The sequence below is a fragment of the Rhincodon typus genome, unplaced genomic scaffold (genome assembly GCF_021869965.1).
Source record: "Rhincodon typus isolate 14 unplaced genomic scaffold, sRhiTyp1.1 hic_rhity00001007, whole genome shotgun sequence".
Taxonomy (NCBI): Eukaryota; Metazoa; Chordata; class Chondrichthyes; order Orectolobiformes; family Rhincodontidae; genus Rhincodon; species Rhincodon typus.
The window spans coordinates 3,331-27,553 of NW_025966645.1; the positions used below are offsets into that span (position 1 = coordinate 3,331).

The following is a 24,223-nucleotide window of genomic DNA, read 5'->3' on the forward strand; positions in this document are numbered from 1 at the left end:
AGAAGTATCGAAGTACAATATTGCCACTTGGCCATTCTGCCCAAACATAACCAAGATATCTTGGTCACAGATTTATTTTTGGAATGGTCGCCTTTATCTGAACGGGTGGGCAGGCTACGATTCAAAGGAGTGGAAAATGCATTACAGCTGTATCAAGTCTTGGTTAGACCTCATCATTGTGTGCACCTCCAGGAATTAAAGCCTGGGAGAAATTGACCGGAATCTTGCTGAATATTGGGGCTGGTTTCAGGGGCCAAATGGCCTACTTCTGCTCCTGTTTCTTATGTATTTATGTTGTTATTCTCTTGGTCAATGGTTCCATTATTTTGGAGACATCCATTAAGTTGGCTGAAATGTTGATACTTTCTGAACTATTAGGGTGCCTACAAAATTAAAATTTACAAATGCAGGAATTAGGAGCAAGATAGACCATTCTGCCACCCGAGTCTTCTCTAATGTTCATTAAGAGATTGGCTGATCAAATTCGAAAACAATGTTGGAAAATTGGCAGGTCTAGCAGAATTTGTGGATAGAAAAACAGCTCTACCTTTTCAAGTCCAATTATTTGTCTTTGGAACTTCAAAGGAGAGTCACTGGACTTTGAAATATTCACTCTGTTCTGTTGGCAGTGGATGTTTCCAAAAGTGCTGAGTTTCTCCCATCATTTATTTTTATTTCAAATCTCCAGCATCTGCAGTCTTTGGCTTTTATATGGCTAATCTGATTGACTCCATTCCATATGCCCCAAAACTCTCTGACTCCCTTGTTGGTCAAGTGTGTTTGTTTCTGTCTCTGCCTTAAAAGTATTCAATGACCCTGCCTTCACTGCTGTCTGGGGTAGCAGGTTCTAAAGAACAAATCCTCTGAGGGAAATACGTTCTCCTCATTTCTGTTTTAAGTGGGGGATTCCTTTTTTTTATTTTAAAATAGTGCCTTTGAGTTCCGGTCTCCCTCGGGCATCCTTTCAGAACACACCTTGTTGATTTTTGTCAGGAACTCGTGTTTCAGTGACTTCTTCACCTAAATTCCAGTGGATTTGGGCCCATTCTGACCAACCTTTCCTTGTAAGCTTAACTCCTTCATCACTGGTATCAGTCAAATGAACCTCCTGTGAGGTGCTTCAATTGTATTTCAGGCCTTCCTTAAGAGACCAAAACTGTATATGGTCTTAAAGACGGAGTCTGACCAATGATCTATGCCAATAAATTCTTGTTTAGGGTAAATTTAATTACTTGAACTTGTGTTACTTCGTCATTTTGAAAGTGGTAGCATGTAAGCTGTCTATGTAACTGAAGGGATTTAATGGTTAACTCATCAATATTTCCATGGTCATTTCTTGTTTAAAGTCAGTGTTTTGGAGGCTAATTGAAATTTGTTTACATTTGGACAAGTTTATCAGCAAGTTTATTCTGAAATTTGGTGGGACTTAGAGTAAACACCCAGGGCTTGGGGGAGAAAAAAAAGCTTTTTGTTTTTGGTTTTTAGTTTTTTGAGTTCTGCAGAATTTTAGCTGAAGGTAGATCTGTAAAGCAGTTGTTCCTGAGCAGGGGAGAGGACAGTTTAAAATTGTTTAAAAACAGATTTATTCAGTGTTATTCAGGAGTTTATAGATATTCCAGACCAGGAGTGCTTGGCTCAAACCCGGAAGGAGTTGCTTAAAGCTGAGAGAGTCTGCCTTTTCCTTGATTCTTTGTAACTGAGATTGCCAGTACTGGGAATTGAAGCCACAGCTAAGTCAAACCCAGTGTGGGATAGTGAAGGACATTGTCTATGGTACCGGAATGGGATACTTTTGCCATTCAATTTTTACCCTGATTTGTGTGCGAATAGTTTGGTTTATTCCACTTTACTCTCTCACTGTTAAAACTAAATCTGCAGCATTGTGTGCTTGTCAGTGAGAGACTACCTTGTTAAAAACCAAAAAGTACAATTTGATCTACCAAGTCAGATTTCAGTCTGAAATTTGACTTAGCCAGTGATAACATCAGCTGGGCTCGTGAGGCGGGGAAAATCTTTTGCATGCAATGCGTGATTAAGGTCAGCAATATACTGACCGTGTGTGGTAGAGGCATTGAGAAGGGAGTTAAGTTTATAGGAAGGAGAATGGTCTAAGCTGAAGTGTTTATGCAGACATTATCTGAATGGCTTACTGCTACACTGCAACAATTTTGAGCCCTTTCCTATACAGTTTAAATTTTAAAACATCAAGGACTTTGTTTGTTTTTGCCAGCAGCGCTGAGATGCATGGATCAAGAAACTACTGCAGAAATTTCACCTGCATTTCTAACTGATAAGCAAATTGAAAATGACAAATTTCAAATTGACCAGGAAGTAAGTTCAAGAATTCACATGAATGGAAGTGAGGTCAGTACACTTTTTTTTTTTTTTTTTAAATTATTTGCTTGATATGTGAAGTGAATGTTTTGAGATTTAAATTTAAGTTCTGTTTGTGGCCAGTTAAACTGCTCATTAAACTATCCAGTAACACTAGCTATGAGTGACCATAATATGACAGAATTCTTCAAGATGGAGGGTAACATAGTTGATTCTGAGACTTTGGTCCTGAATCTGCTAAGAGGAAATGATAATAGTTTGAGGTGTGAGTCGGCTATGATAGATTGGGGAATGTTACTTAAAGGGATGATGATGGAAGGACTGTGCAAACGTTCAAAGAGCACATGGATGAACTGGAACAAATGTTCATTCCTATCTGGCACAAAAGTAAAACAGAAAAGGTGGTCAAGACCATGGCCTGTATGGAAAATTAGAGAGAGTATTCGTCCCAAGGAAAGAAATTGGATAAAAATCAGCTGAAAACAAAAACAGACCAAAGAGTCGGAGTAGTTTAAAATTGAGGGGGATAAAGATTGATTTACGAAAAGAGAAAATAAAGTACCAGAGTAAGCTTGTGGGCAGTGTAGGAACATTTACAGTCAGTTGGGATAACTGAGATTGAAGACAGATGTAAGTCCCATACAGTCAGAGAAGGGAGACTTTGTACTGGGAAACACAGAAATTACTGACCAACGAAACAAACACTTTGATTCTGTGCTCACTAAGGAGGGCACCAATAAGATACTAGAAATGTTGGGGAACTCAAGTGAGAGGGAGGAACTGAAGGAAAATCACTATTAATTGGGAAATAGTTTAGAGAAATTGTTGGGATTGGAAGCTGATAAAACCTCAGGACCTGATAATCTATAACCAAGAGTACTTAAAACGTCTCTAGAAATTGTTGGTCATATTCCAATAGGGTGGAACAGTTCCTACAGTTAATGTGATCTCTCTAAGAAGAGAGGCAGAGAGAAATTTGAGAATTTATAGTTCAGTCACATTGAAGGTGGTGGGGAAAATGTCAGAATTCATTATAAAAATATAATAACAGAGCACTTGGAAAACAGTGGCAAGATTGGAGTCAGCATGAATTTAAGAAAAGGATTTCTGATTATCTTCAACTGTACCGGAATTCTTGGAGGATGTAACTAGTAGGGTTGATGTGGGTGAGCTAAGGATGTACTCTATTTGAACTCGGAAGGCTTTCAACAAAGTCCTGCATAAGAGATGAATGTGTTAAAAATTAAAATGTGCGGGAGTGGGGGTTAGCGTATTGAGATGGATCGAGAGCTAGTTGGCAGACAGGAAACTGTAGGAATAAACTGGTCTTTTTCCGAATGGCAGCCAATGACTAATGAGGTGCAAGAAGAATCTGTGCTAGGACCCCAGTTATTCACAATCTATATTTAAGATTTTAGGGGATGAAATGTAATGGATCTGCGTTAAAGCTGGGTGGGAGAGTGAACTGTTAGGAGATTGCAAAGATGCTTCAGTGAGATTTGTACAAGTTGAGTTTTTGGGCAAATGCATGGCAGATGCAGTATAACGTGAATAAGAATGAGGTTATCACGTTGGTAGTGAAAAACAGGAAGGCACATTTATTGTCTGGCCTTAAATTGAGAGGGGAATGTGCAATGAGACCTGGTTGTCTTTGTACACCAGTCACTACAGGTAAGCATGGAGGTCCACCTGGTAACAAAGAAGGCAAATTGTATGTTGGCCTTCATTGAGAGAGGATTCGGGTATAGGAGCAGAGATGCTATGCTGCAACTGTACAGCACCTTGGTGAGACCAAACGTACAATATTGTGTTCAGTTGTGCTCTTAGCTGAGGAAGGATGTTCTGGTTATGGAGGAATTGCAAAGAAGGTTCACTAGACTGAATCCAGGAATGGCAAGACTGACTTATAAAGAGAGACTGGATCAATTAGGATTATAGTCACCAGAGTTCAAAATAAAATGGGGTGATCCTATGGAAATCTAAGATTCTACAGGACTAGAGAGAGTAGATGCAGGAAGGATATTCCCAATGATGGCTAAGTCCCAGAACCAGGGCTGTATGGAAACTGGGTACCCCATTTAGGACTGAGACAAGAAGAAATTTCCATAGGCTTGCTGCTCTCTGGGTGAAGAGAAATCTCTTCACCCAGCGTGTTGAGCATGTGGAATTTGCTAGCATAGAATGGATTTGAAGCCAAAATATATTGTATGATTTCAAAGAGGAGTTGGGCTTAAAGGCATGAAAGGTTAAGGAGGCGATAGCAGGAGCAGGGTATTGAGTTGGAAGATCAGCCATGATTGTGATGAATGGTGGAGTGAGCTCAAGGCATTGAATGGCCTACTTGTATTCCTATTTTCTGTTTTCTATGCTTCCGTGTTTATATGACCTGCTGAGTAAAAGCTTGCATTCAGAGCAACATTTAAGTATTTGCTTTAAATTGTGCAGCTAAAATGTAGCTCAAAGTTACTTTTCTTTCATAGAATATACAGTGTTCGAGTTCGCCTGTGAAAGCTGAAGAACCTAGAGCGTACAACGGTACAGATTCTGTTTTAAGTATAAGTACGATTGCTTCAGCCATAGCTGATGCTTCTGTGAGTGCTGATCCTGCTCAGTTAGCTGCAATGATTTTGGAACTTTCTAATAAGAACAGGAAGAAAAGTGAGCCTGCAGCTATAAGCAGAAAACCAAATGTGCAATTACAGGACCAGAAAAGCAATATGAAAGATTTGGGTGTTATGTTGGACAAGGGTCATGAAAGATCTGAGACCAATGAAAGTAAAGTTCTAAAACCTGAATTTAAACCAATGCCAGAATCTGCTTTTACTTGCAGTTCAGATTCTGCTGGTCTTTGTGAAAATTGCAGGAATTCTCATAGCATGTTGAATTCATCTTCAGAAAAATCTTCCTTAAGGAGAACCAGCAAGGAGGAAAATAAGAAATCAGTGCTTTCAAATGAAGAGTTGTGCCAAATTAATCCAATAAGCAATAGTTGCTGTTGCAAATCCGAAAATACTTGTCTGTCAGTCAAATTAGTTAAGGATGCGAACAGACCACATGGTCAAAATGAAATCACAGAAACCTGTGTATTTGAGTCAAATAGATTTCCTGATCCCAAATGTGGCAACAGCCAGTTCACTGATGCAAAGTGGATGACAGAAGAGGGATTTGTTAACAACAGAGCTTTTTCAAATGGAAATACAACCACTGACATGCCAAATATAAACCATACTATTTCTGTGGTGGAGAAAGATGAAGAATCTCCTTCAGCTGTTTCGGAGAAACTTTCTGCCCAGGAGAGAGAGAATGAAGCTTGCTTGGATAAAGTGCTTTATAAAGCAAAGGTTGAAAGTGTGTCTGAGATGGCACAAAAAAATGTTGAGAAAATGTCTTCAGAAACTTGTGAGAGAGTGTTAAGAATAGAACATAAAGATTTCAAAGTCCCTGTTTCTCCAGAACCTACTGCTGTTCATGGTGTGACACTGAATAATTCCAGTTTGCGTCGTCCAACATTGCATACCACTGGATCAGTGGAGCAAAGATTTCGGGAATTGACCAGCGAGACAATGGGTGAAGACAACAAAGAGATGCATGTAATTTCAAAGCTCCAAGAAGGGAGAGATGAACGAGAGAGCTCCAATTCCAACAATGAGGAAGAAAGTGTCAACTTTCACCAATATGATCAGGCACCAGTTGTACCAAAAAACCACACCGCTGGTAAGCAGTCACTAAACAATTGTGTTCTTTGCTTTTGAATGATATATTACTGTCATTTTAAATAAAAAATATGGTCAGTTTTTTGGGCTACCTTTTTAAAACTATGCAGCATTGAACTGTAGATTTTAGATTAACCTATCAAGTCTTAATTTTCAAAAAATCCTATTTGCTTCAGCAGCCCTTTTGTCCGCCAGTGTACATAGAGTCCTTGCTGAACATCATGCTGAAATTCTCATTCTTGGTTCGAATTCCTCCATGGTCATGTTCCTCCCAATTTCTACAGTCTTCTGCGTGCTACAGTGCTCTGTGATCTTCTGATTCTGGCGTTTTGCAAATACCCAAATTTGTCATACCTCCATTTGGTCATGCCTTCAGTTGTTTGGGTTTCAAGCTCTAGGGTAGGCTTTCATTCCCTGACTTTGTGCCTTTTTAAAATGATCTTTTAAAGCCTGCCTCTTTGACATAGTTTTTTGTTAACCTGACCTAATGCATTGATAGATGGCTGGCATTTTTATAATGCTTCTGCAAATGATAAAAGGTGTTATGTAAATCAAAATTGAGTAAATCACTTGGGAATACACTCAATTGTAAATTGTATGATCCCAGCTGATGATTTCAGATTGGGCAAGATCCCAGGGTGAAACCTGATTTGATAGATCGTGTGTTTAAAATTTTTGTAGTTCATCACTGGTGTTTTGTTGCCTGAACATGTTCTTGCAGCTGTCGGTGTTTTTTAAGAAAAAGTGCAAGTTTATTACAGGAAATAAAATCTAAAAGCTCCGTTCAGAAAGGTCTTAATACAAAGAGCAAAGCAGAGTTTTTAAACTAATTTTTTTTTAAAGATATTCGATCCCAAAGGAATGTTACTGCTATCTTAGCTCTGAATTTCTTTCTTAACTGAGACTTTGCAGATTTGATGGCTGAGAGTCATTTTCTGACATAAATCCCTTTTCAGATCTGACTGCTTGAAAATGTTTGTCAACTCTTTCAGCTTGGAAGCTTCACAAACTGAAATCTTTCTGCTAGAGTAAAACTTTTCTCTTGAACTGAACTCGAACCTAGTGGCCCCTGATCTGCTTTGACTGCCGTAAAAGTTCGATTTTATAACTAGTTAGTCAATTAACAACACAGATTTTTGTGACTTAATTCAAGTGCCTATGTCTTCGTGAAAATCATGTCTACAGTACACTGTTACAAACTACTTTCTGAACCATCAGAATTAAAAAAAAGCCTTCTCAGAACTGAAATTACACACCTATTTTACCTCAACTTCAAAATCCAAATTGCCAAACGATGATCTTGTGTACAGTTTTAACATAAAGTGTATGGTGATGTGCAGCTAATGCAGATGATTTTTAGTAGTTGAGAAATTTGCTGACAATGCACGTTTTTAAGATGAAAAATACTTTGTTTCTTTCTGTAAATAATTGCAGTGAGCAACATGTATAGCGAGATATAAGAAACCTTGCATCTGCTGAGTAAATTTAATTGCTTCTGAGTTCATTTGATGAAGTGAGACAAATAATAAACTGATTTAAAATACATTTTATCTCTTGTAGCCCTGTGCATTGGTGTTTTTTTTTCAGTCCAATCAGTATTATAAATATTTAGATGTATTAAACATATAACTCTAAACTGAAATTCATGGGTTTTTTTTCATTATAGATCATGGCTCTGCAGCAGACCAACTAAATTTGAGGCCCTTGACTCATTCGTCACCAGGCCAAGTATCAGATTTCCAAACTTCCACAAGGTAACTAGTTGTCACACAGAAAAAGCTACAGTAATGGTGACTGCGTAACCATTGTTGATTTGTTGTTGCTTAAGAACCCATCTTGTTCAGTGACGTCCTTCAGGGAAGAAAATCTATCATCCTTACCTGCATGTGACTCCAGCTCCCCACAGATGTGGTTAACTATTAAGTGGCTGAATATGCCAATCAGTTTGAGGGCAATTGAGGAGTGCATCAAATGCTGATCTTGACACATCACATGTAAGAATGAAGAAAAAAAGAAGTCCCAGTGTAATTTAATGATTTTTTTTTTTGCACTCACTGCAAGTGGCAGGTAAATATGGCCATTCCTAATCAATTGGATGCCTTTCCATTCCAAAGACCAAAGTACTTTCATCTTTTGCTTCGCCATGAATACAAATTCTAGGATGGCCACCTCGGAGTTAGCTGTCCAACTATACTAAATTGTCTGTTCCCCTGACAATGGAACTACTCTCGGATGCTTATTGTCTTGCCAGTGAGGTCGTAAAAGGTAATTAAATGTATCCATGCTTTTATAGGAAGCGGGGTCGGAGAGTTCTTCAGATCGGAACTACTTAACCATTTTTGATTAGCGGTATTTGTTCATGTACTCTTTAACTTAGAAAGCACCCTTGAAACATGAAGGACCCTCTCTCCTCCTGGTGGTTCAGCTAATGAATTCAACACTCTACGTAAACCTGCACCAAATGTACATACACAATTAGCAAATCCCAGATTCTGTTTTTGGTTGAGTGACCTTGGCTCTGGTGCCAATAGGTACCCATTCTTGTAGCTGTCAGAGACGGAAAAGTTGACCAGAAAAACTTCATGATTCCTATCCAAGGTTCCATGCTGAGAAGTGTAGGGCAGTGATCTTTGGATGAGGATGAGATCCAGCTCAGCCATGATTTTTTTTTTCCCTTCTCCATTTCCAACAGTTAAATAGTTTGGTTATATACTGTATTTACGTCAAAAATGAAAAATATCTACAGAGCCAAGTTCTGAAACTTGACCAGTTTCTGTAGAAACACAGCCTACAGGAAAGGAAGGATGAACGTGGTTACAGTAACAGAAGAATTCCTTATCTTTTGAATTATGTTCCACTTGTGATTGTCATGGATCACTACACTTTTTTGTACCCTTTTTTGTTCTTCGAAGCCAATCCAGACTGAGCAGAAAAGTGTCAGATTCCTGAAAACAATTCTTTCGAGCAGTACAGCCAATGATTCAAAAATTATGATAACTTGCCAGTTAATTCTCCAACACTCTCTTTTGATTGCACCTTCCAAATCCGACACCTCAACCATCTACAATGGCAGGCAGCAGATGCACAGCAGGACAATGACCTGCTGGTTCCACTCCAGGTTGCACCCCGACTGGACATGGAACTGTATTGTAATTTCTTCATTGTTGCTGGGCCAAAATAGTGGAACTCTCTTCTTAACAGTACTGTTGGTGTATGCACACTCCAATGACTGGAGTTCAAGAAGGCAGCTCACCACCTCATTCTTCATGTTAAGGATGGGCAATAAATGCTGGCCCACATCCCTTGAAGAAATGAAGTGAACCTACACACTTTGTAAGTAATTAGAACTGAGCCTTTTGAATGGAGTCAAACAGCAAGCGCAGTTCAGGTGAATGTGATGTGACCTTTTTATTACAAGGTGATTTGAGTATACTAGGTAAGATGTCTTAGTGCCATTATATGGAGTCTTGGTTAGATCACACCAAGATTATTACGTATAGTTTTGATCTCCTTGTCCAAGGAATATTGTACTTGCTTCAGAGGGAGTGCAACAAAGCCTCCCCAAGCCGATTCCTGTGGCAGAAAGATTGTGCTTTAATGAAAGATTTTTAAAACAGCCTGAGCCTGCCTTCTCATCCTTCTCAACTCAGTAAAGTGTAGAACGTTCTTCGAGGGGTCAACAGACTGAATGGTGGAAGGAAGTTTCACTTGACTAGGAGTGTCTATAGCAAGGGACCTATTCTGTGGGTAATGGCAGGACTGAGATAAGGAGGCATTTCTTTGCTCCAAGGAACCTTTTAGAAGCTTCTGCTGCAGAGGACGTTGGAAGGTAATCGGTTGAGTATGTTCAAGACTCAGATTAATCGATGTCGTTGCCTTTAAAATGAGAAAGCAATGATTTGTGGGAAGAATAGAAAACTTGTGCTCAAGTAGATGAGTCACAAACTCATTGACTGCCTACTCCTGAATCTATCATGTGTTTCTATCTTGAGCAAAATAACTTGTTAGTCATAATAGCCTGAGGTGACTAGAAGGTGAACTTTATGCCATCTGTTGAATGCCTGCTCTCTTAATGGTTTGTTCATTAAAACACTGCAGAATTTAAGTCCTAAAGAGCTGTGGCCCTGCTTATTTTTTTGACTGAAATCTGATCTCCAATGGGTCAGCAAGTGCTTTTGCTGACTGCCTGTAAAGTGTTCAGTTTGTCCATGGATGTGCATCAAACTGAGGAAGGTTACAGTGCCCTGTTGATGTTAAATTTTTGTGAATGTTCTCTGCTAAGGCTCTGAAGAACAGAAAATAGTGAGTAATCGAGATCTTCCAGAATTGAAGAAACCATAGATCTTGGGGCCTTCAGGAAAGGATTAAAAAAAAACGAGGGGAACAAAGTATCACAATTCTTCTGCTGTTTTCTGTTTGGTATCTTTAAAGTGACTGTATTGTTGATTTTGGTCTGTTACTTTTAAAATACATCTTGCCTTTTCCAGCAGTTCCTCCTCATTGACACACTCCAATGCAACCCTTACCAGATTGAGCTATATATCTGGTATTGATGCAACACTACAAAACAGCACTGCCATTGGAAGTCCAGTGAATTCCAAGGTAGGAGAAAGTTGCGTAAACTTGCACTTAATAAATGTGTCTTCACTGAAGTAGCTTAGATTTTATATAAGCAATTTCAACTCAGTAAAATTTCTCAGGATACTTTACTGGAATGATACTGCAAAAAAAAAAAAAATTGACCCTGAGCCATGAGATAAGTTGGGAGGTCCTCAAAATCAAGGGGGATGTTTTAAGGGGGAAAATTTCAGATCTTGGAAAATACAAGCTGGAGAGGCATTTGCATGTGGTGAAAAAGTGAAAATTGAAATATGCAAGAAGTCGGTTGGAAATGTGCATATATTTTGGCAAGAGTTGGGATGGCTGGAGTTTAAAAAAAGTAAAGATGAATCGTTGAAATATTCGGTCATGCAATGCCTTGATTTTATAACTATATTTCCAAGAGCAGGTTTATGAATACACTGAAGTACAAATGGGTGTGAGTTAGTGCATGGGCAGCAGAGTTTTGGGTAAGCTCTTGTTTGCGTACTAAGTAGAAGACTGGACAGGTGAGTGTTAGAATTCCATTTTAGAGGTACATGAATGAGTATTTCAACAGGAGAAGATCTGAAGCAAGGTGAAGATGCATCTTCAGGTTACAAGTAAACAAGTGAATGTAGCCCAACGTAGAAATGCTACTTGTGTACTAATTACAGGTGCCTGTTACAAAGACATTTCACAAACAAAGGATTTGAAGGTCACAACTTCTGATCATTACACAAACATTCAATTATAGTCACTGGCTTGAAGAAACAATTAGCGCATGTGTAGCAAAATCTGACTGCATCTGAGGGGAAAAAAAGCTTGGAAAAAACTTCAAAATCAACAGTCAGTGAAACGGTATCTGAAAGTCATCTTAACTTGTTACAGTTAGTTCTGTTTTCTGCACACTCAACTCCTGCCAGCTATGTTGGAGGTGACCTAATCGGGATCTGGTGCAAGACCAACATTTTCTCCAACCAAGGACTGAGATGTCATCGGTTTGGGTATAGCTTGAAACTAACTCTTTCAGACCCATTATACAAAATGCTATGAGCCCTGACATCAACCCAGCAATAGTATTGAAAAATAGTGCTCCAGAACTTGCCTGGCATTTGCCAGGCAAGGTGACAAATTGCCCAGATGTGTTCTGTCAAAAAAAGATTTGCGTCTAACCTGGTCAGTTACACTCAGTGGGTTATGCTTGTCCGTTTGCAAAGTAATGGTAAGGATCATCGACTGTGTTATCAGGCAGTACTTTGCAATAACTTGCTTATTGACACTGTTTGGGTTCCACCAGTGTCACTCGGGTTCTGACCTCAGTCCAACCTTGGTTTAAATATAAATTAAAAAAGCCGAATTCCCAGAGGTTAAGGTTAACTCTCGATATCAAGACTACATTTGATTGGAATATGGTATCAAGAACTTTCTCAAAACTGGAATCTGGCTGGGGCTGAAGTCTCAAGTGGTTGGAGTCATACCTAGCTTAACAGAGAATGGTGGTTGGTGAAAGTCAGTCACCTCGTTCCAAGAATGTCTTGATAAAGAAATGTTGGATAGACTGCTGCTATTTCTAAGTTGATTCGGCACGAAAACCAGATGAGATGTATCCAAAAATTTTGAAGGAAATGAGAGTGAAAATTGCAGTAGCGCCATGATCTTCCACCTTGGAAGTGCCAGGAGACTCTGAAGTGGCAAACATTTATGGTCTTCAAGACAGGTTGTAAGGATAGCCCAACAATTGCAGACTAGTCAGTTTAACTTCACTCGGGAAGCTCCGAAAGCAATTATTCGGGATACAATTAGTAATCACATGGAAAAAGATGGATACGTTAGGAAGAATCGGAATCTGAAGGGGAAATTGTATTAAGCTAACTTGCTGGAGTTTTCTTTTTAAAGTGGTAACAAAGCATTGGTAAGAGTAATGCTGTCCATGTGATAGTCATGGACTTCCAGAAGGTGCTCAACACAGGCTTGAGGAATGTCATAGGTAAAAGAATAAAAGGGACACTAGCAACTTGGATATAAAATTTGACTGAGTGATAGGAGACTGGATGATGGCTGAAGAATATTTTTCAGGCTATGGCAAGATTTGCAGTGGAGTTCCCCAGGGTCCTTGGTTTTTCCTGATTTATGTGTAAATAATCCAGATCTTGATGTATAGGGGACAATTTCAAATCTCGCAAATGTCATGAAACTTAGAATTGTAAACAATGAGGACAGTAACACAAAAGAACTTTGACAAGTTGGAGTGGATGTATTGGTGGCAGGTGAGCCTCAGTGTGTGAAGGGGTGAGAGGTGATGAATTTTGGTAGGTAGAAGATTGAAAGGTCATATAAAAAAAGTGTACATTTCTTAAGGCGGGGTGTGGGAGCAAAGGGACTTGTGTGTACATAAGTTCATTAGTTGATGATAGCTACTAATTTGATTATCTAGTATAGATTACTTTGAGATTGAAGATAAGTAGGGAAAAGATGACAGCTTAAAACTAAATGACCAATAGGAATTCTTAAATCAAATGAAAACTGAAATAAATAAAATAGAGATGCAGGACCAGGCAGTGTATTGTACCAGAAAATGTGAGAGCCAGTGGGTCTCATTGTGGTTTGTAGTGACCACATCTGTAACAAGTGATGCTGCTTGGCCTGCTGTGTTCATCCAGCCCTGCACCTTGTTGTCTCGGATTCTCCAGCATCTGCAGTTCCTACTATCTCTGTAACAAGTGTTTGGTTGTTTGAAGAACTCCGGTTCAGAGTTTGAGTTGGAGTCTGAGCTTTGAACGCTGCAAGACATCAGGGAGGAGAAGAGTTACCTGGACGCTGTCTTTGAGGAGGCAGTCACACCCCTTAGATTAACTACCTTGAATTCAGGCAGTGGTCAGAGACAGGTGAATGTAATATAAAAGCCAGGCAGCTGTAGGAATTCAGAAGGTAGTGCTGAAGGGGGCTTAACCTTGAGCTTGTCTAACAGGTTTGAAACTTGCTCCTTGTGTGGTTGAAAGCAGGGGCCATAGATAGGATGAGCAAACTGACCATTGCACCTTGGTACAGGAGCAATTCAAGTGGGGGAAGAAAAGAGAAATGTAGTTGTAATCGGGTATAGTATAGCCAAGGGAATGGACGCTTTTTTATTTGGTAGCCAGGATGAAGAGTCCTGAGGGCTGTGTTGCCTGCCTGGTGCCCAGCTTCAGGATCTCCTATTTGGGCTGCCAAGTCCTCCCTCCCTTTAATGGAAGTAGGGAATTTTCCATGCAACTGAAACCACCTCTCAATTTAAAGACCTATCCAGAACATTCATTACACAATTTGCCAGGATGTTAGTCCCAGCATGATTCAAGTGGAGCATGTCCCATTGGAATAGCTCCCTTTCTTTCTCCCACAGCTCTAAATCTGGTTGATCCTGTGCCAATTAGTTTGTGGTTCTGGAATGTCTGCGAGATGGTTTTTGGGTTTTGCTTTTTGTTTTGGGAAGCAGCTTATGGTGGACTCTATTAGGTAACGGGTAATGGATTTGGTGATGTGTAGTGAGGCAGACTTACGGAGCTTGAGGTGAAGGAGCCCCTTTGGTAGTGACCATAATGTGGTAGAATTCACCCTGCAGTCTGAGAAGGAAAAATGGAATCCAGTGAAATGGTATTACAATTGGATAAAAGTAAATACAAAGACATGAGGAAGGAGCTGGCCAGAGTTGATTGGAAGGGGAGCATAACAGGGCAAACAGTGGAGCTGCGATGGCAGGAGTTCCTGGGGGTAATTCAAGAGGCATAGCAGAAATTCTTCCCCAAGGAAGAAGCATACTAAAGGGAAGATGAGGCCGCTATGGCTAATGAGAGAAGTTAGGGACTGCGTAAAAACAAAAGAAAAAACATATGCTGTGGAGATTAGCGGGAAGCCTTTAAAATGTAGTAGATGATGACTTAAAAAAAGGAATAAGGTGGGGAGAAGACGAAATGTGAGTGCAAACTATCTAGTAATATGAAACAAGATTGCAAGCATTTTCTTTAGACATCTAAACGGTAAGAGAGAGTCAAGAGTCGACATTAGACTGCTAGAAAATAAGATTGGAAAAGTAGTAATGGGAAGCAAAGAAATGGTGGAGGAACTGAATAGATGCTGAAGTGATATAATGAGCTCAGCCAGCTGGACCTCAAAGAAGATGAGCTCTGCAAATGTGGACTGATAATCTGGTAATGAATTGGGAGACCTGGTTGGGAGGTGATGGCCTAGTGCTTTTATCGCTGGATTGTTAATCCAAAGACCCAGATAACGTTCTGGGGGACCTGGGTTCGAATCCCACCACGGCAGATGTTGGAATTTGAATTCAGTAAGACATCTGGATTTGATAGTCTAATGATGACCATTGCTGATTGTTGGAAAAACCCATCTGGTTCACTAATGTCCTTTTTAGTGAAGGAAAATGCTGTCCTTGCGTGGATAGGGAATCACACAGGTACATGTGATTCCAGACCCACAGCAATGTGGTTGACTCGGAACTGCCCTCTGGGCAATTAGGGATAGATAATAAATGCTGTTTAGCCAGCCATGCCCTCATCCTGTTAATGAATAAAGGGGAAAAAAAACCACAAAATGAATTTCATGGATATTGAGTGCCTGAATGCCTGTGAGAGGCAGCAATAATCTCAAAGGCTAAACATTCATTAACAAAAGGTTGATTGCTGATGGGATGCCGGCCTCCAAAGAGGTATTTCTGGTCCTTCGCATCAGTTTTCATGGTGGAAGACACAAGTAGCATCAGGGGACAGAGGTAAGCGTAGTGGCCACCTAAGGAGAAGGTACTGGGAAAGGTGAAAGGTCTGAAGATGGATAAATCATCCAGACCAGGCAGACTAGACCCCAGCGCTCTAAAGAAAATAGCTGAGGAGATTGTGGAGGCATTGCTGGTAATCTTTCAGGAATCACTGGAATCGGGGAGTGTCCCAGAGGATTGGAACATGGTTAATGTAACACCCCTGCCTTTGAAAGAAGGAAGGCAGACAGAAGATAGGCAGATACAGGCTGGTTAGCCTGACCTCAGTTTTTGCTAAGATTTTAGAGTCCGTTATTAAGGATGGGATTGCCAAGATTTTTGTAAATTGGGCTGAGTTGGCATCAAGAGGAAGTCATGCCTGGCAAATCTGTTAAAATTCTTTTTCAGGAGGAAACAAGCAAATTAGACAGGAGAGCCAGTGGACGTGATATGTTTGGATTTCCGGAAGGCCTTTGGCAAGTGTCGCACAAGAGGCTGGTAATTAAGAGCCCTTGGTGTTAGGGGCAAGATACTGGCATGGATAAAGAATTGGTGGACTAGCAGAGGGCAGTATGGGGATAAAGATGTCATTTTTAGGATTAAATTGCTGGCTTGTGGAGGTCTGCAGTGGTCAGTGTTGGGACTGCAGTTATTGAGGTTGTACATTAACAATTTGGACAAAGGAGCAGAGGGCATTTTTGCCAAGTTTGTAGATGACAAAGATAGGTAGGGGGGCATGTAGTGCTGTGGAAAGCAGGGAGGCTGCAGAGGGACATGGACGGGCTGGGCGAGTTGGCAAAGAAGTAACAGAATACAATGTGGGAAATTGAGATTATGCACTTTGGTAGGGAGAGTAGAGGTGTTGGCTGTTTTCTAAGTGGGGTAAGACTGCTGAAATCTGCAGTACAAAAGAAATTTAGTCCTAGTTCAGGGTTCATTTAGGTTAATATGCAGATTTGTTTGGCAGTTGGGAAGGCAAATGCGACATTAGCATTCATTTCAAGAGGACCACAAGAGCAAAGATGTACTGCTGATACACAAGGCTCTGGTCAGACCACTGGATTATTGTAAGCAGTGTTTGTATCTGTATCTAAGGAAGGATGTACTGGCCTTGGAAGTGGTACGAAGGATAATGATCCTGGGGATGATGGGCCTGTCCTGTGAGGAGTGATTGAGGAATCTGGGTCTGTACCTGGAGTTTAGAAGGATGGAGGGGGTAATAGCATTGAAACTTAAAGAATACTGAGAGGCCTGGATGGAATAGATATGGAGAAAAAGTTTTGCAGGAATTCATCAGTTGTGTCCTTAGCCCAACTGTCTTCAATGCACTTCCCTCCATGAATTGAGAAGTGGGGATGTTTGCTGATGATAGTGAAATGTTCACCGTTTTCCACTCATGCATACCTAGACAACATCCAGGTTTGGCATTGTGCCACATAATTGGGGTGGCACGGTGGCTCAGTGGTTAGCACTGCTGCCTCACAGCGCCAGGGACCCGGGTTCAATTCCACCCTCTGGTGACTGTCTGTGTGGAGTTTGCACATTCTCCCTGTATCTGCGTGGGTTTCCTCCAGGTGCTCCGGTTTCCTCCCACAGTCCAAAGATGTGCAGGTTAGGTCGATTGGCCATGCTAAATTGCCCATAGTGTTCAGGGATGTGTAGATTAGGTGGGCTGTGGGTGGGATACTCTGTGGGTCAGTGTGGACTTGTTGGGCCGAATGACCTGTTTCCACACTGTAGGGATTCTATGAATTGCCAGGAAATGACCATCTCCAAGTAGGTATCTAACCATTGCCACTTGACATCAAACAACATTGCCATCTCTAAATCCTGGGGGGGGTTACCATTATCCAGAAACTGGAACTGGGTTAGCCAAATTCATACTGTCGTAAAAAGTGCGTCAGAAGCTACAAATTCTGTTGTGAGTTACTCCTATCTTTCTAATGCCGGCACACCATCTACAAAGCATAAGTCAGGAGTATGTTGGAAAGCTCTCTCCTTGTTTGGATGTGTTCAGCTCCAACAACACTCAACTATTGACACCACTTGTTTCAAAGCAGACTGCTTGATTGGCATCCCTTTCACCACCTTGAACACTGTCTCCGATGCATGGTGGTGGTGTGTAATCCATAAAATGCACCGCACTAAGGCCCCTTCGATTTTGTCTAGTTAAAGATAAGGGTGGTAGCTGTGCAGGAACACAACCACTTGTATGCTCTTTCCAAGCCACAAACCATCCCGACTAGATCTTATTTGCCTTTCCTTCACTGTTACAGCATCATAATCTTAAAACATTTTGAGAGCAGTACTTGTTACTTCATCCCAGTAACTGCAGCGGGTGGAAGAAAGCAGCTCATCACCACCTCTGGTGTAGTAAGGGATGACTCCCATGTCCTATTTATAAATACAAAAGAAAGCCAAGAACTGTCCGCTTTGATCTTGTAACTCTAAGGCCCACTTCAGTGGGAAAACCTGAATTCCAGATAGTCAATGAGTTAATTTCTTATTGTTGAGATTTTGTTCATTAAACGTTTTAGTGACAGAACAAATAATGTTGATGGGAACTGAAATTTCAAATGAGTCAGAAAACTGTGGTGGATGCAATTCAATGTTGAGAATTGAGATTATTTTAACCCAAGCAAGATCAGGAGACTTATTTCATTTAGAAAATATTATCGATGAAGTCAGATTTAGCCTTCCAAATACTATATGAAAAATGTTAAAAGCTATTGGTCTGGTAGGAAAAATGATTAAAAAGGCTACTGGAATTAGTCTTTATCCCCAGTAAGATGGAAATTGTTCGTCATTTTAAATAAATACCAATTTGACCCCATAGATGATATTACAGTCTGTTTTCAGCATTTTGCTTTGGGCTGAATAAATTGGTGCTGGAAGGGAATGTAGTAACGCTCAAACAGCACTGAAAGCTTGACACCGTTCTGGAGAAAGTAGCCTGCTTGATCCATAACCATTCACTCCTTCTGTCACTGACTCCCAGCAGCAGTGTACCATCTACAAGATGCGCAGAAATTCATCAAAACTCATTAGATAACATTTGCCAAATCCATGATATACAAAGAACAAAGAAAATTACAGCACAAGAACAGGGCCTTCAAGCCTGCGCCGATCCAGATCCTCTATCTAAACCTGTCGTCTATTTTCCAAGGATCTGTATCCCTCTGCTCCCTGCCCATTCATGTATGTGTCTAGATACATCTTAAATGACGCTGTCGTGCCCGCCTCTACCACCTCCGCTGGCAATGCGTTCCAGGCACCCACCACCCTCCTGTGTAAAGAACTTTCCACGCATATCTCCCTTAAACTTTTCCCCTCTTGCCTTGAAATCGTGACCCCTAGTAATTGAGTCCCCCACTCTGGCGGGGGAAAAAAGCTTCTTGCCTTCCACCCTGTCTATTCCTCTCATGATTTTGTAGACCTCAATCAGGTCCCCCCTCAACCTCCGTCTTTCTAATGTAAATAATCCTGATCTACTCAACCTGTCTTCATAGCTAGTGCCCTCCATACCAGGCAACATCCTGGTGAGCTTCCTCTGCACCCTCTCCAAAGCATCCACATCCTTTTGGTAATGTGGCGACCAGAACTGTGCGCAGTATTCCAAATGTGGTCGAACCAAAGTCCTATACAACTGCAACATGACCTGCCAACTCTTGTACTCAACACCCCGTCCGATGAATGAAAGCATGCCGTATGTCGTCTTGACCACTCTATCGACCTGCGTTGCCACCTTCAGGGTACAATGGACCTGAACACCCAGATCTCTCTGTGCATCAATTTTCCCCAGGGCTTTTCCATTTACCGTATAGTTCGATCTTGAATTGGATCTTCCAAAATGCATCACCTCGCCTTTGCCTGGATTGAACTCCATCTGCCATTTCTCCGCCCAACTCTCCAATCTATCTATTTTCTGCTGCATTCTCCGACAGTCACCTTCACTGTTTGCTACTCCACCAATCTTAGTGTCATCTGCAAACTTGCCAATCAGACCATCTGTACCTTCCTCCAGATCATTTATGTATATCACCAAACAGCAGTGGTCCCAACACGGATCCCTGTGGAACACCACTGGTCACAGTTCTCCAGTTTGAGAAACTCCCTTCCACTAACAACTCTCTGTCTCCTGTTGCCCAGCCAGTTCTCTATCCATCTAGCTAGTACACCCTGGACCCCATGCGACTTCACTTTCTCCATCAGCCTACCATGGGGAACCTTATCAAATGCCTTACTGAAGTCCATATATATGACGTCCACAGCCCTTCCCTCATCTATCAACTTTGTCACTTCTTCAAAGAATTCTATCGAGTTGGTAAGACATGACCTTCTTCCCTGCACAAAACCATGCTGCCTATCACTAATAAGCCCATTTTCTTCCAAATGTAAATAGATCCTATCCCTCAGTATCTTCTCCAGCAGCTTCCCCACCACTGACGTCAGGGTCACCAGTGTATAATTACCAGGATTATCCTTGCTACCCTTCTTTAAACAAGGGGACAACATTAGCAATTCTCCAGTCCTCCGGGACCTGGCCTGTGCTCAAGGATGCTGCAAAGATATCTGTTAAGGCCCCAGCTATTTCCCCTCTTGCTTCTCTCCAGTAACCTGGGATAGATCCCATCTGGACCTGGGGACTTGTCCACCCTAATGCCTTTTAGAATACCCAACACTTACCGCCCCCCCACTCCCCGCCTTATGCCGACTTGACCTAGAGTAATCAAATATCTATCCCTAACCTCAGTATCTGTCATGTCCCTCTCCTCGGTGAATACCAATGCAAAGTACTCATTAAGAATCTCACTAATTTTCTCTGACTCCTTGCGTAAATTCCCTCCTTTGTCCTTGAGTGGGCCAACCCTTTCTCTAGTTACCCTCTTGCTCGTTATGTACGAATAAAAGGCTTTGGGATTTTCCTTAACCCTGTTTGCTAAAGATATTTCATGACCCCTTTATCCCTCTTAATTCCTCGTTTCAGATTGGTCCTACTTTCCCGATATTCTTTCAAAGCTTTGTCTGTTTTCAGTCGCCTCGACCTTTATGTATGCTTCCTATTTGCTTGTCTCTCAATTTCACCTGTCATCCATGGTTCCCTAATCTTGCCCTTTCTATCCCTCGTTTTCACAGGGACATGTCTGTCCTGCACTCTAATCAACCTCTCTTTAAAAGCCTCCCACATATCAAATGCAGATTTACCCTCCAACAGCTGCTCCCAATCCACATTCCCCAGCTCCTGCCGAATTTTGTTATAGTTGGCCTTCCCCCAATTTAGCACTCTTCCTTTAGGACCACTCTCATCTTTGTCCATGAGTATTCTAAAACTTAGGGAATTATGATCACTATTCCCAAAGTAATCCCCTACTGAAACTTCAACCACCTGGCTGGGCTCATTCCCGAGTTGGACTATTTACATACTGCTCTAGAAAACCCTCCTGGATGCTCCTTACAAATTCTGCTCCATCTAAACCCCTAACACTAAGTGAATCCCAGTCAATGTTGGGAAAATTTAAAATCTCCCATCACCACCACCCTCTTGCTTCTACATCTTTCCATCATCTGTCTGCATATCTGTCACGTAAAAGGATAAGGGCAGCAGCTACATGGGAGCACCTATAGGTTCCCTTCTGATCTGCTCGCCATTTAGACTTGGAAATATATCACCATTCCTTCATTGTTGCTGGGTCAAATTCCTGTACTCCCTCCCTAATGGCATTGTGGGTATACCCGCAGCACGTGGAATGCAGCAGTTCAAGAAGACAGCTCATCTCCGCCTACTCCAGGGCAATTAGAGATGGATAATAAATGCTGGCTCATCCAGCAATGCCCACATCCCGTGAAAGATGGTTTTTTAAAAATCAGTTAAGTTTAACCCATTCAACTGAGGTATTGATGCAGACTACCTGTACTGAGTTGGCTAATGCATTCCCTTGATTTTGGAGTATTAATAGTTCATCAAATTGAGATGTTTCAGGTAGATAAATTATTTCCTCTGGTAGAGGAATCTGAAACCAGGCAGAATGGCTGAACATTGGAGCCAGGCTTTTTAGGCCTGTAACTGCTTCACACAAAAGTTAGTGAAATCTCTCAAAACAGTGGATTGTCTACTTTTCAGGAGTCACCAGTCTATCTGTTGTATTTGCACATTAATACAGCCCTCTGAGCAATTTTTACCAATAAACTATTCTGCCAACACCTTGCAATTCAGTTTGTATTGTGCTAAAAATGTCGTTTTCTTCCACAGAATGACCAAACCATTGAGCTAAGCACGACAATTATTCGATCAAGTCCCACACCAACACCAGATCAAACTATAATTAATTCAAGTGATTTGACCTTTTCAAGCTCACTAGAAGAACGTAAAACAAATTGTGAGCAAGGATCGCAACAAAGAAGATTGGGTTGTGATAAACAGCCAAGTGATCAGGCCAGAAGTCCTGAGAATCAGGTTGAAAAAGCATGTGTTTCACAAACAACTGATAACCTATCTTCTCCACAATCTGAGAAAACAAAGATTCAACCAAGTCAGCAGCGGTTGGATGTTTTCCTTTCAGCATCAGGCAAGCCAATGGCATATGAAAATCCAACTGTACTACAAAAAGCTGATCATGTTTGTGCATCTGGGCAGGACAAGATTAACAGAATACATTGTGTAGAATCAGTGAATGCTCCCTCTGCAACCAGTAGTGGATTAAGCGTTCTCCCACCGTTAAGTACTGATTATAGATATACACCTATCTCGAGCTTTAAACCTCCAGCAACGTCTTCAGATGTGCCCATGGCAGGTCCAGCATTACTTACTGGGCATTCATTGTTAACAACTCCGTTGGCCCAACAGTATCTGGGAACACTGACTTCTACTGCCAATTGTTTAAATGTGCCTTTGGCTTCATGCTATTTGGGCAACACTTTGTCATCGAATTTGCATAGTCTTGCAGCTGGTTTACCTGGTGCTCATGTGCTCATGGAGAATACTCATCCACTTCATCCTAAATTAGGGACAAGAATGCTTAACTCTGCGCAGTTTTACAGTGCACACGCTGTACCCTTGGATTCTAATTTTATAACACAGCCTGTTGGTTACCAACCATCTAGAATAAGCATGTTTGATCAGTGGTCAGGTGGACTTCAACTGAAAGATATTGGTAAGTAATTTGTTCCAATATATTCTTTGAGATGAAACTGCAGCTAAACCTTCATATGTTTTTTTTCCTTTTGAAAACAACAAAGCAAAATCAAATAACATTTAAAATTCAGATCTTCACACTAGAAAAATAGCTTCATTCACTCTTCCAATTTCATTAGGACTATCTTGTACAGAACCATATGCTCACTAGCAGCAAGAAAATGTTATGTTACCTCATTGTGTTAGGCGCACTGCACCACATGTGATCTTGCACCATGCAAAATCTACAATGTTGTGGCCCGTTCTCTGCAGCTAAAGGTTTGGCTCATGTTACCTGTTGCTAAACTGGAGTCGTGCCCCGAGATCGACAGGATGAGATGTAGTATTAGGTTCCCAAACCATTACCTTCCCTGGAACTAGTCACCAAGGTAGTGGGGGTGTTGACCCATGGCTGGGAGTTTGATTTGAGGGTTCATGAGTTCCAGAGCATGCCCACATACTGGGGCCTACACGCTGCATATCAGGGGCCTAAACAGCATCCTGAGTTTTTCCGAAGTTTATCTGAAGCTGTGGCATATCCAGTTTCCACCTTGTCCCTCCCCCCTCTCTCTCATGCATGCCCTCCAAATCCCTCCCTCTGTCAACTGCCCCACATCCCCACTTCTCTCTGTTCTGCTTCTATGTGCCACATATTCAAACCTCCCCACCAAAAAAGGTTGTGTAGGGATAGTGTAGGACTGGTGGATTTATTTTCCCCCATTGACATTCAAACCAACTTGTAAATATGAGCCTGAGGGTAACTGGGAGAAATTTGGTAAGGTATTTCAGTAATGAATCTGGAGTTCTTGCCTAGACAAATTGCTGAGAAATAAGACCTCAATTCATGATATACTGGCTCAACAATGCAGCCAATGATTTAACTGGATTAGTTCGAGGTATCACTTTTGTAGTGAGTCAGGACGAGGAGAAATAAGTAATAAATTTGACAAGGACATATTCAAGGTCCCAATATATTGTTTCCTCTCAAAAGGTAGTTACATGAAATCGGCCAAATTATTTCTGATCTATTTTACAGGTTATTTTAGAACTTCTATGAAGTATGTATTTTTATATAGTTTGTGCTTTTATTCCTTCATGCAGATTTGTCCTTTGTATTTTTTTTTTTAAAAATAACTTTTTTGTTAGGTCAAGTGCTGGTCCCAGAGGAATTGAAGTTTCCGAACTCCTGTTGTGTTGGAATAGCATCACAAACATCTCTCAGCATGTTTAATCCAACTGAACGATGGATGCAAGTCTCTCTTCGAATTGTTAGTGTTTCGGTGAATGGAGAGAAGGTTTGTGTTATTTTAACCTTTCCTTAAAAAAAGTCCAGTTAGTTTCCAGCAGAATGCTCTCTCGACTTCATTTGTGAGACATGGACAGCAATTATTGTCCATCCCTGATTGCTTCAGTGATAAGTAATAAGTCAACCACACAGCTATGGGTATCAAGTCATATGTAGAACAGACAAGGTAAGGATAATAAATTTTCCTTCCTCCAAAGGATATCTGTGAGCCAGATGGGCTTTCAGTACCATTGTCAGTAGTCACACAGTAGTGATTAGGACTGGTTTTTATTCTAAGTCAGATTTTGCTTGGCTACCAAGGTAGGAATTGAACAGAAGCTCTAGAACATTACTCTTGTGTTTTGAATTATTAATCCAGTGATGTTGTCACTATG

General features: G+C 41.0%; 1 protein-coding gene across 1 annotated transcript; it reads left to right on the plus strand.

Moving 5' to 3' along the window:
• Nucleotides 1–2,239: 2,239 nt before the first annotated feature.
• On the plus strand, nucleotides 2,240–23,838 carry LOC125481144 (centrosomal protein of 192 kDa-like; the record flags this gene model as incomplete). Its single annotated transcript, XM_048592320.1, has 6 exons — nucleotides 2,240–2,364; nucleotides 4,815–6,048; nucleotides 7,714–7,801; nucleotides 10,535–10,649; nucleotides 21,623–22,523; nucleotides 23,690–23,838. Coding segments are annotated over exons 1-6 (2,607 nt in total), but the record flags the coding sequence as incomplete, so codon positions are not given.
• Between the last annotated feature and the right edge of the window lie 385 nt (nucleotides 23,839–24,223).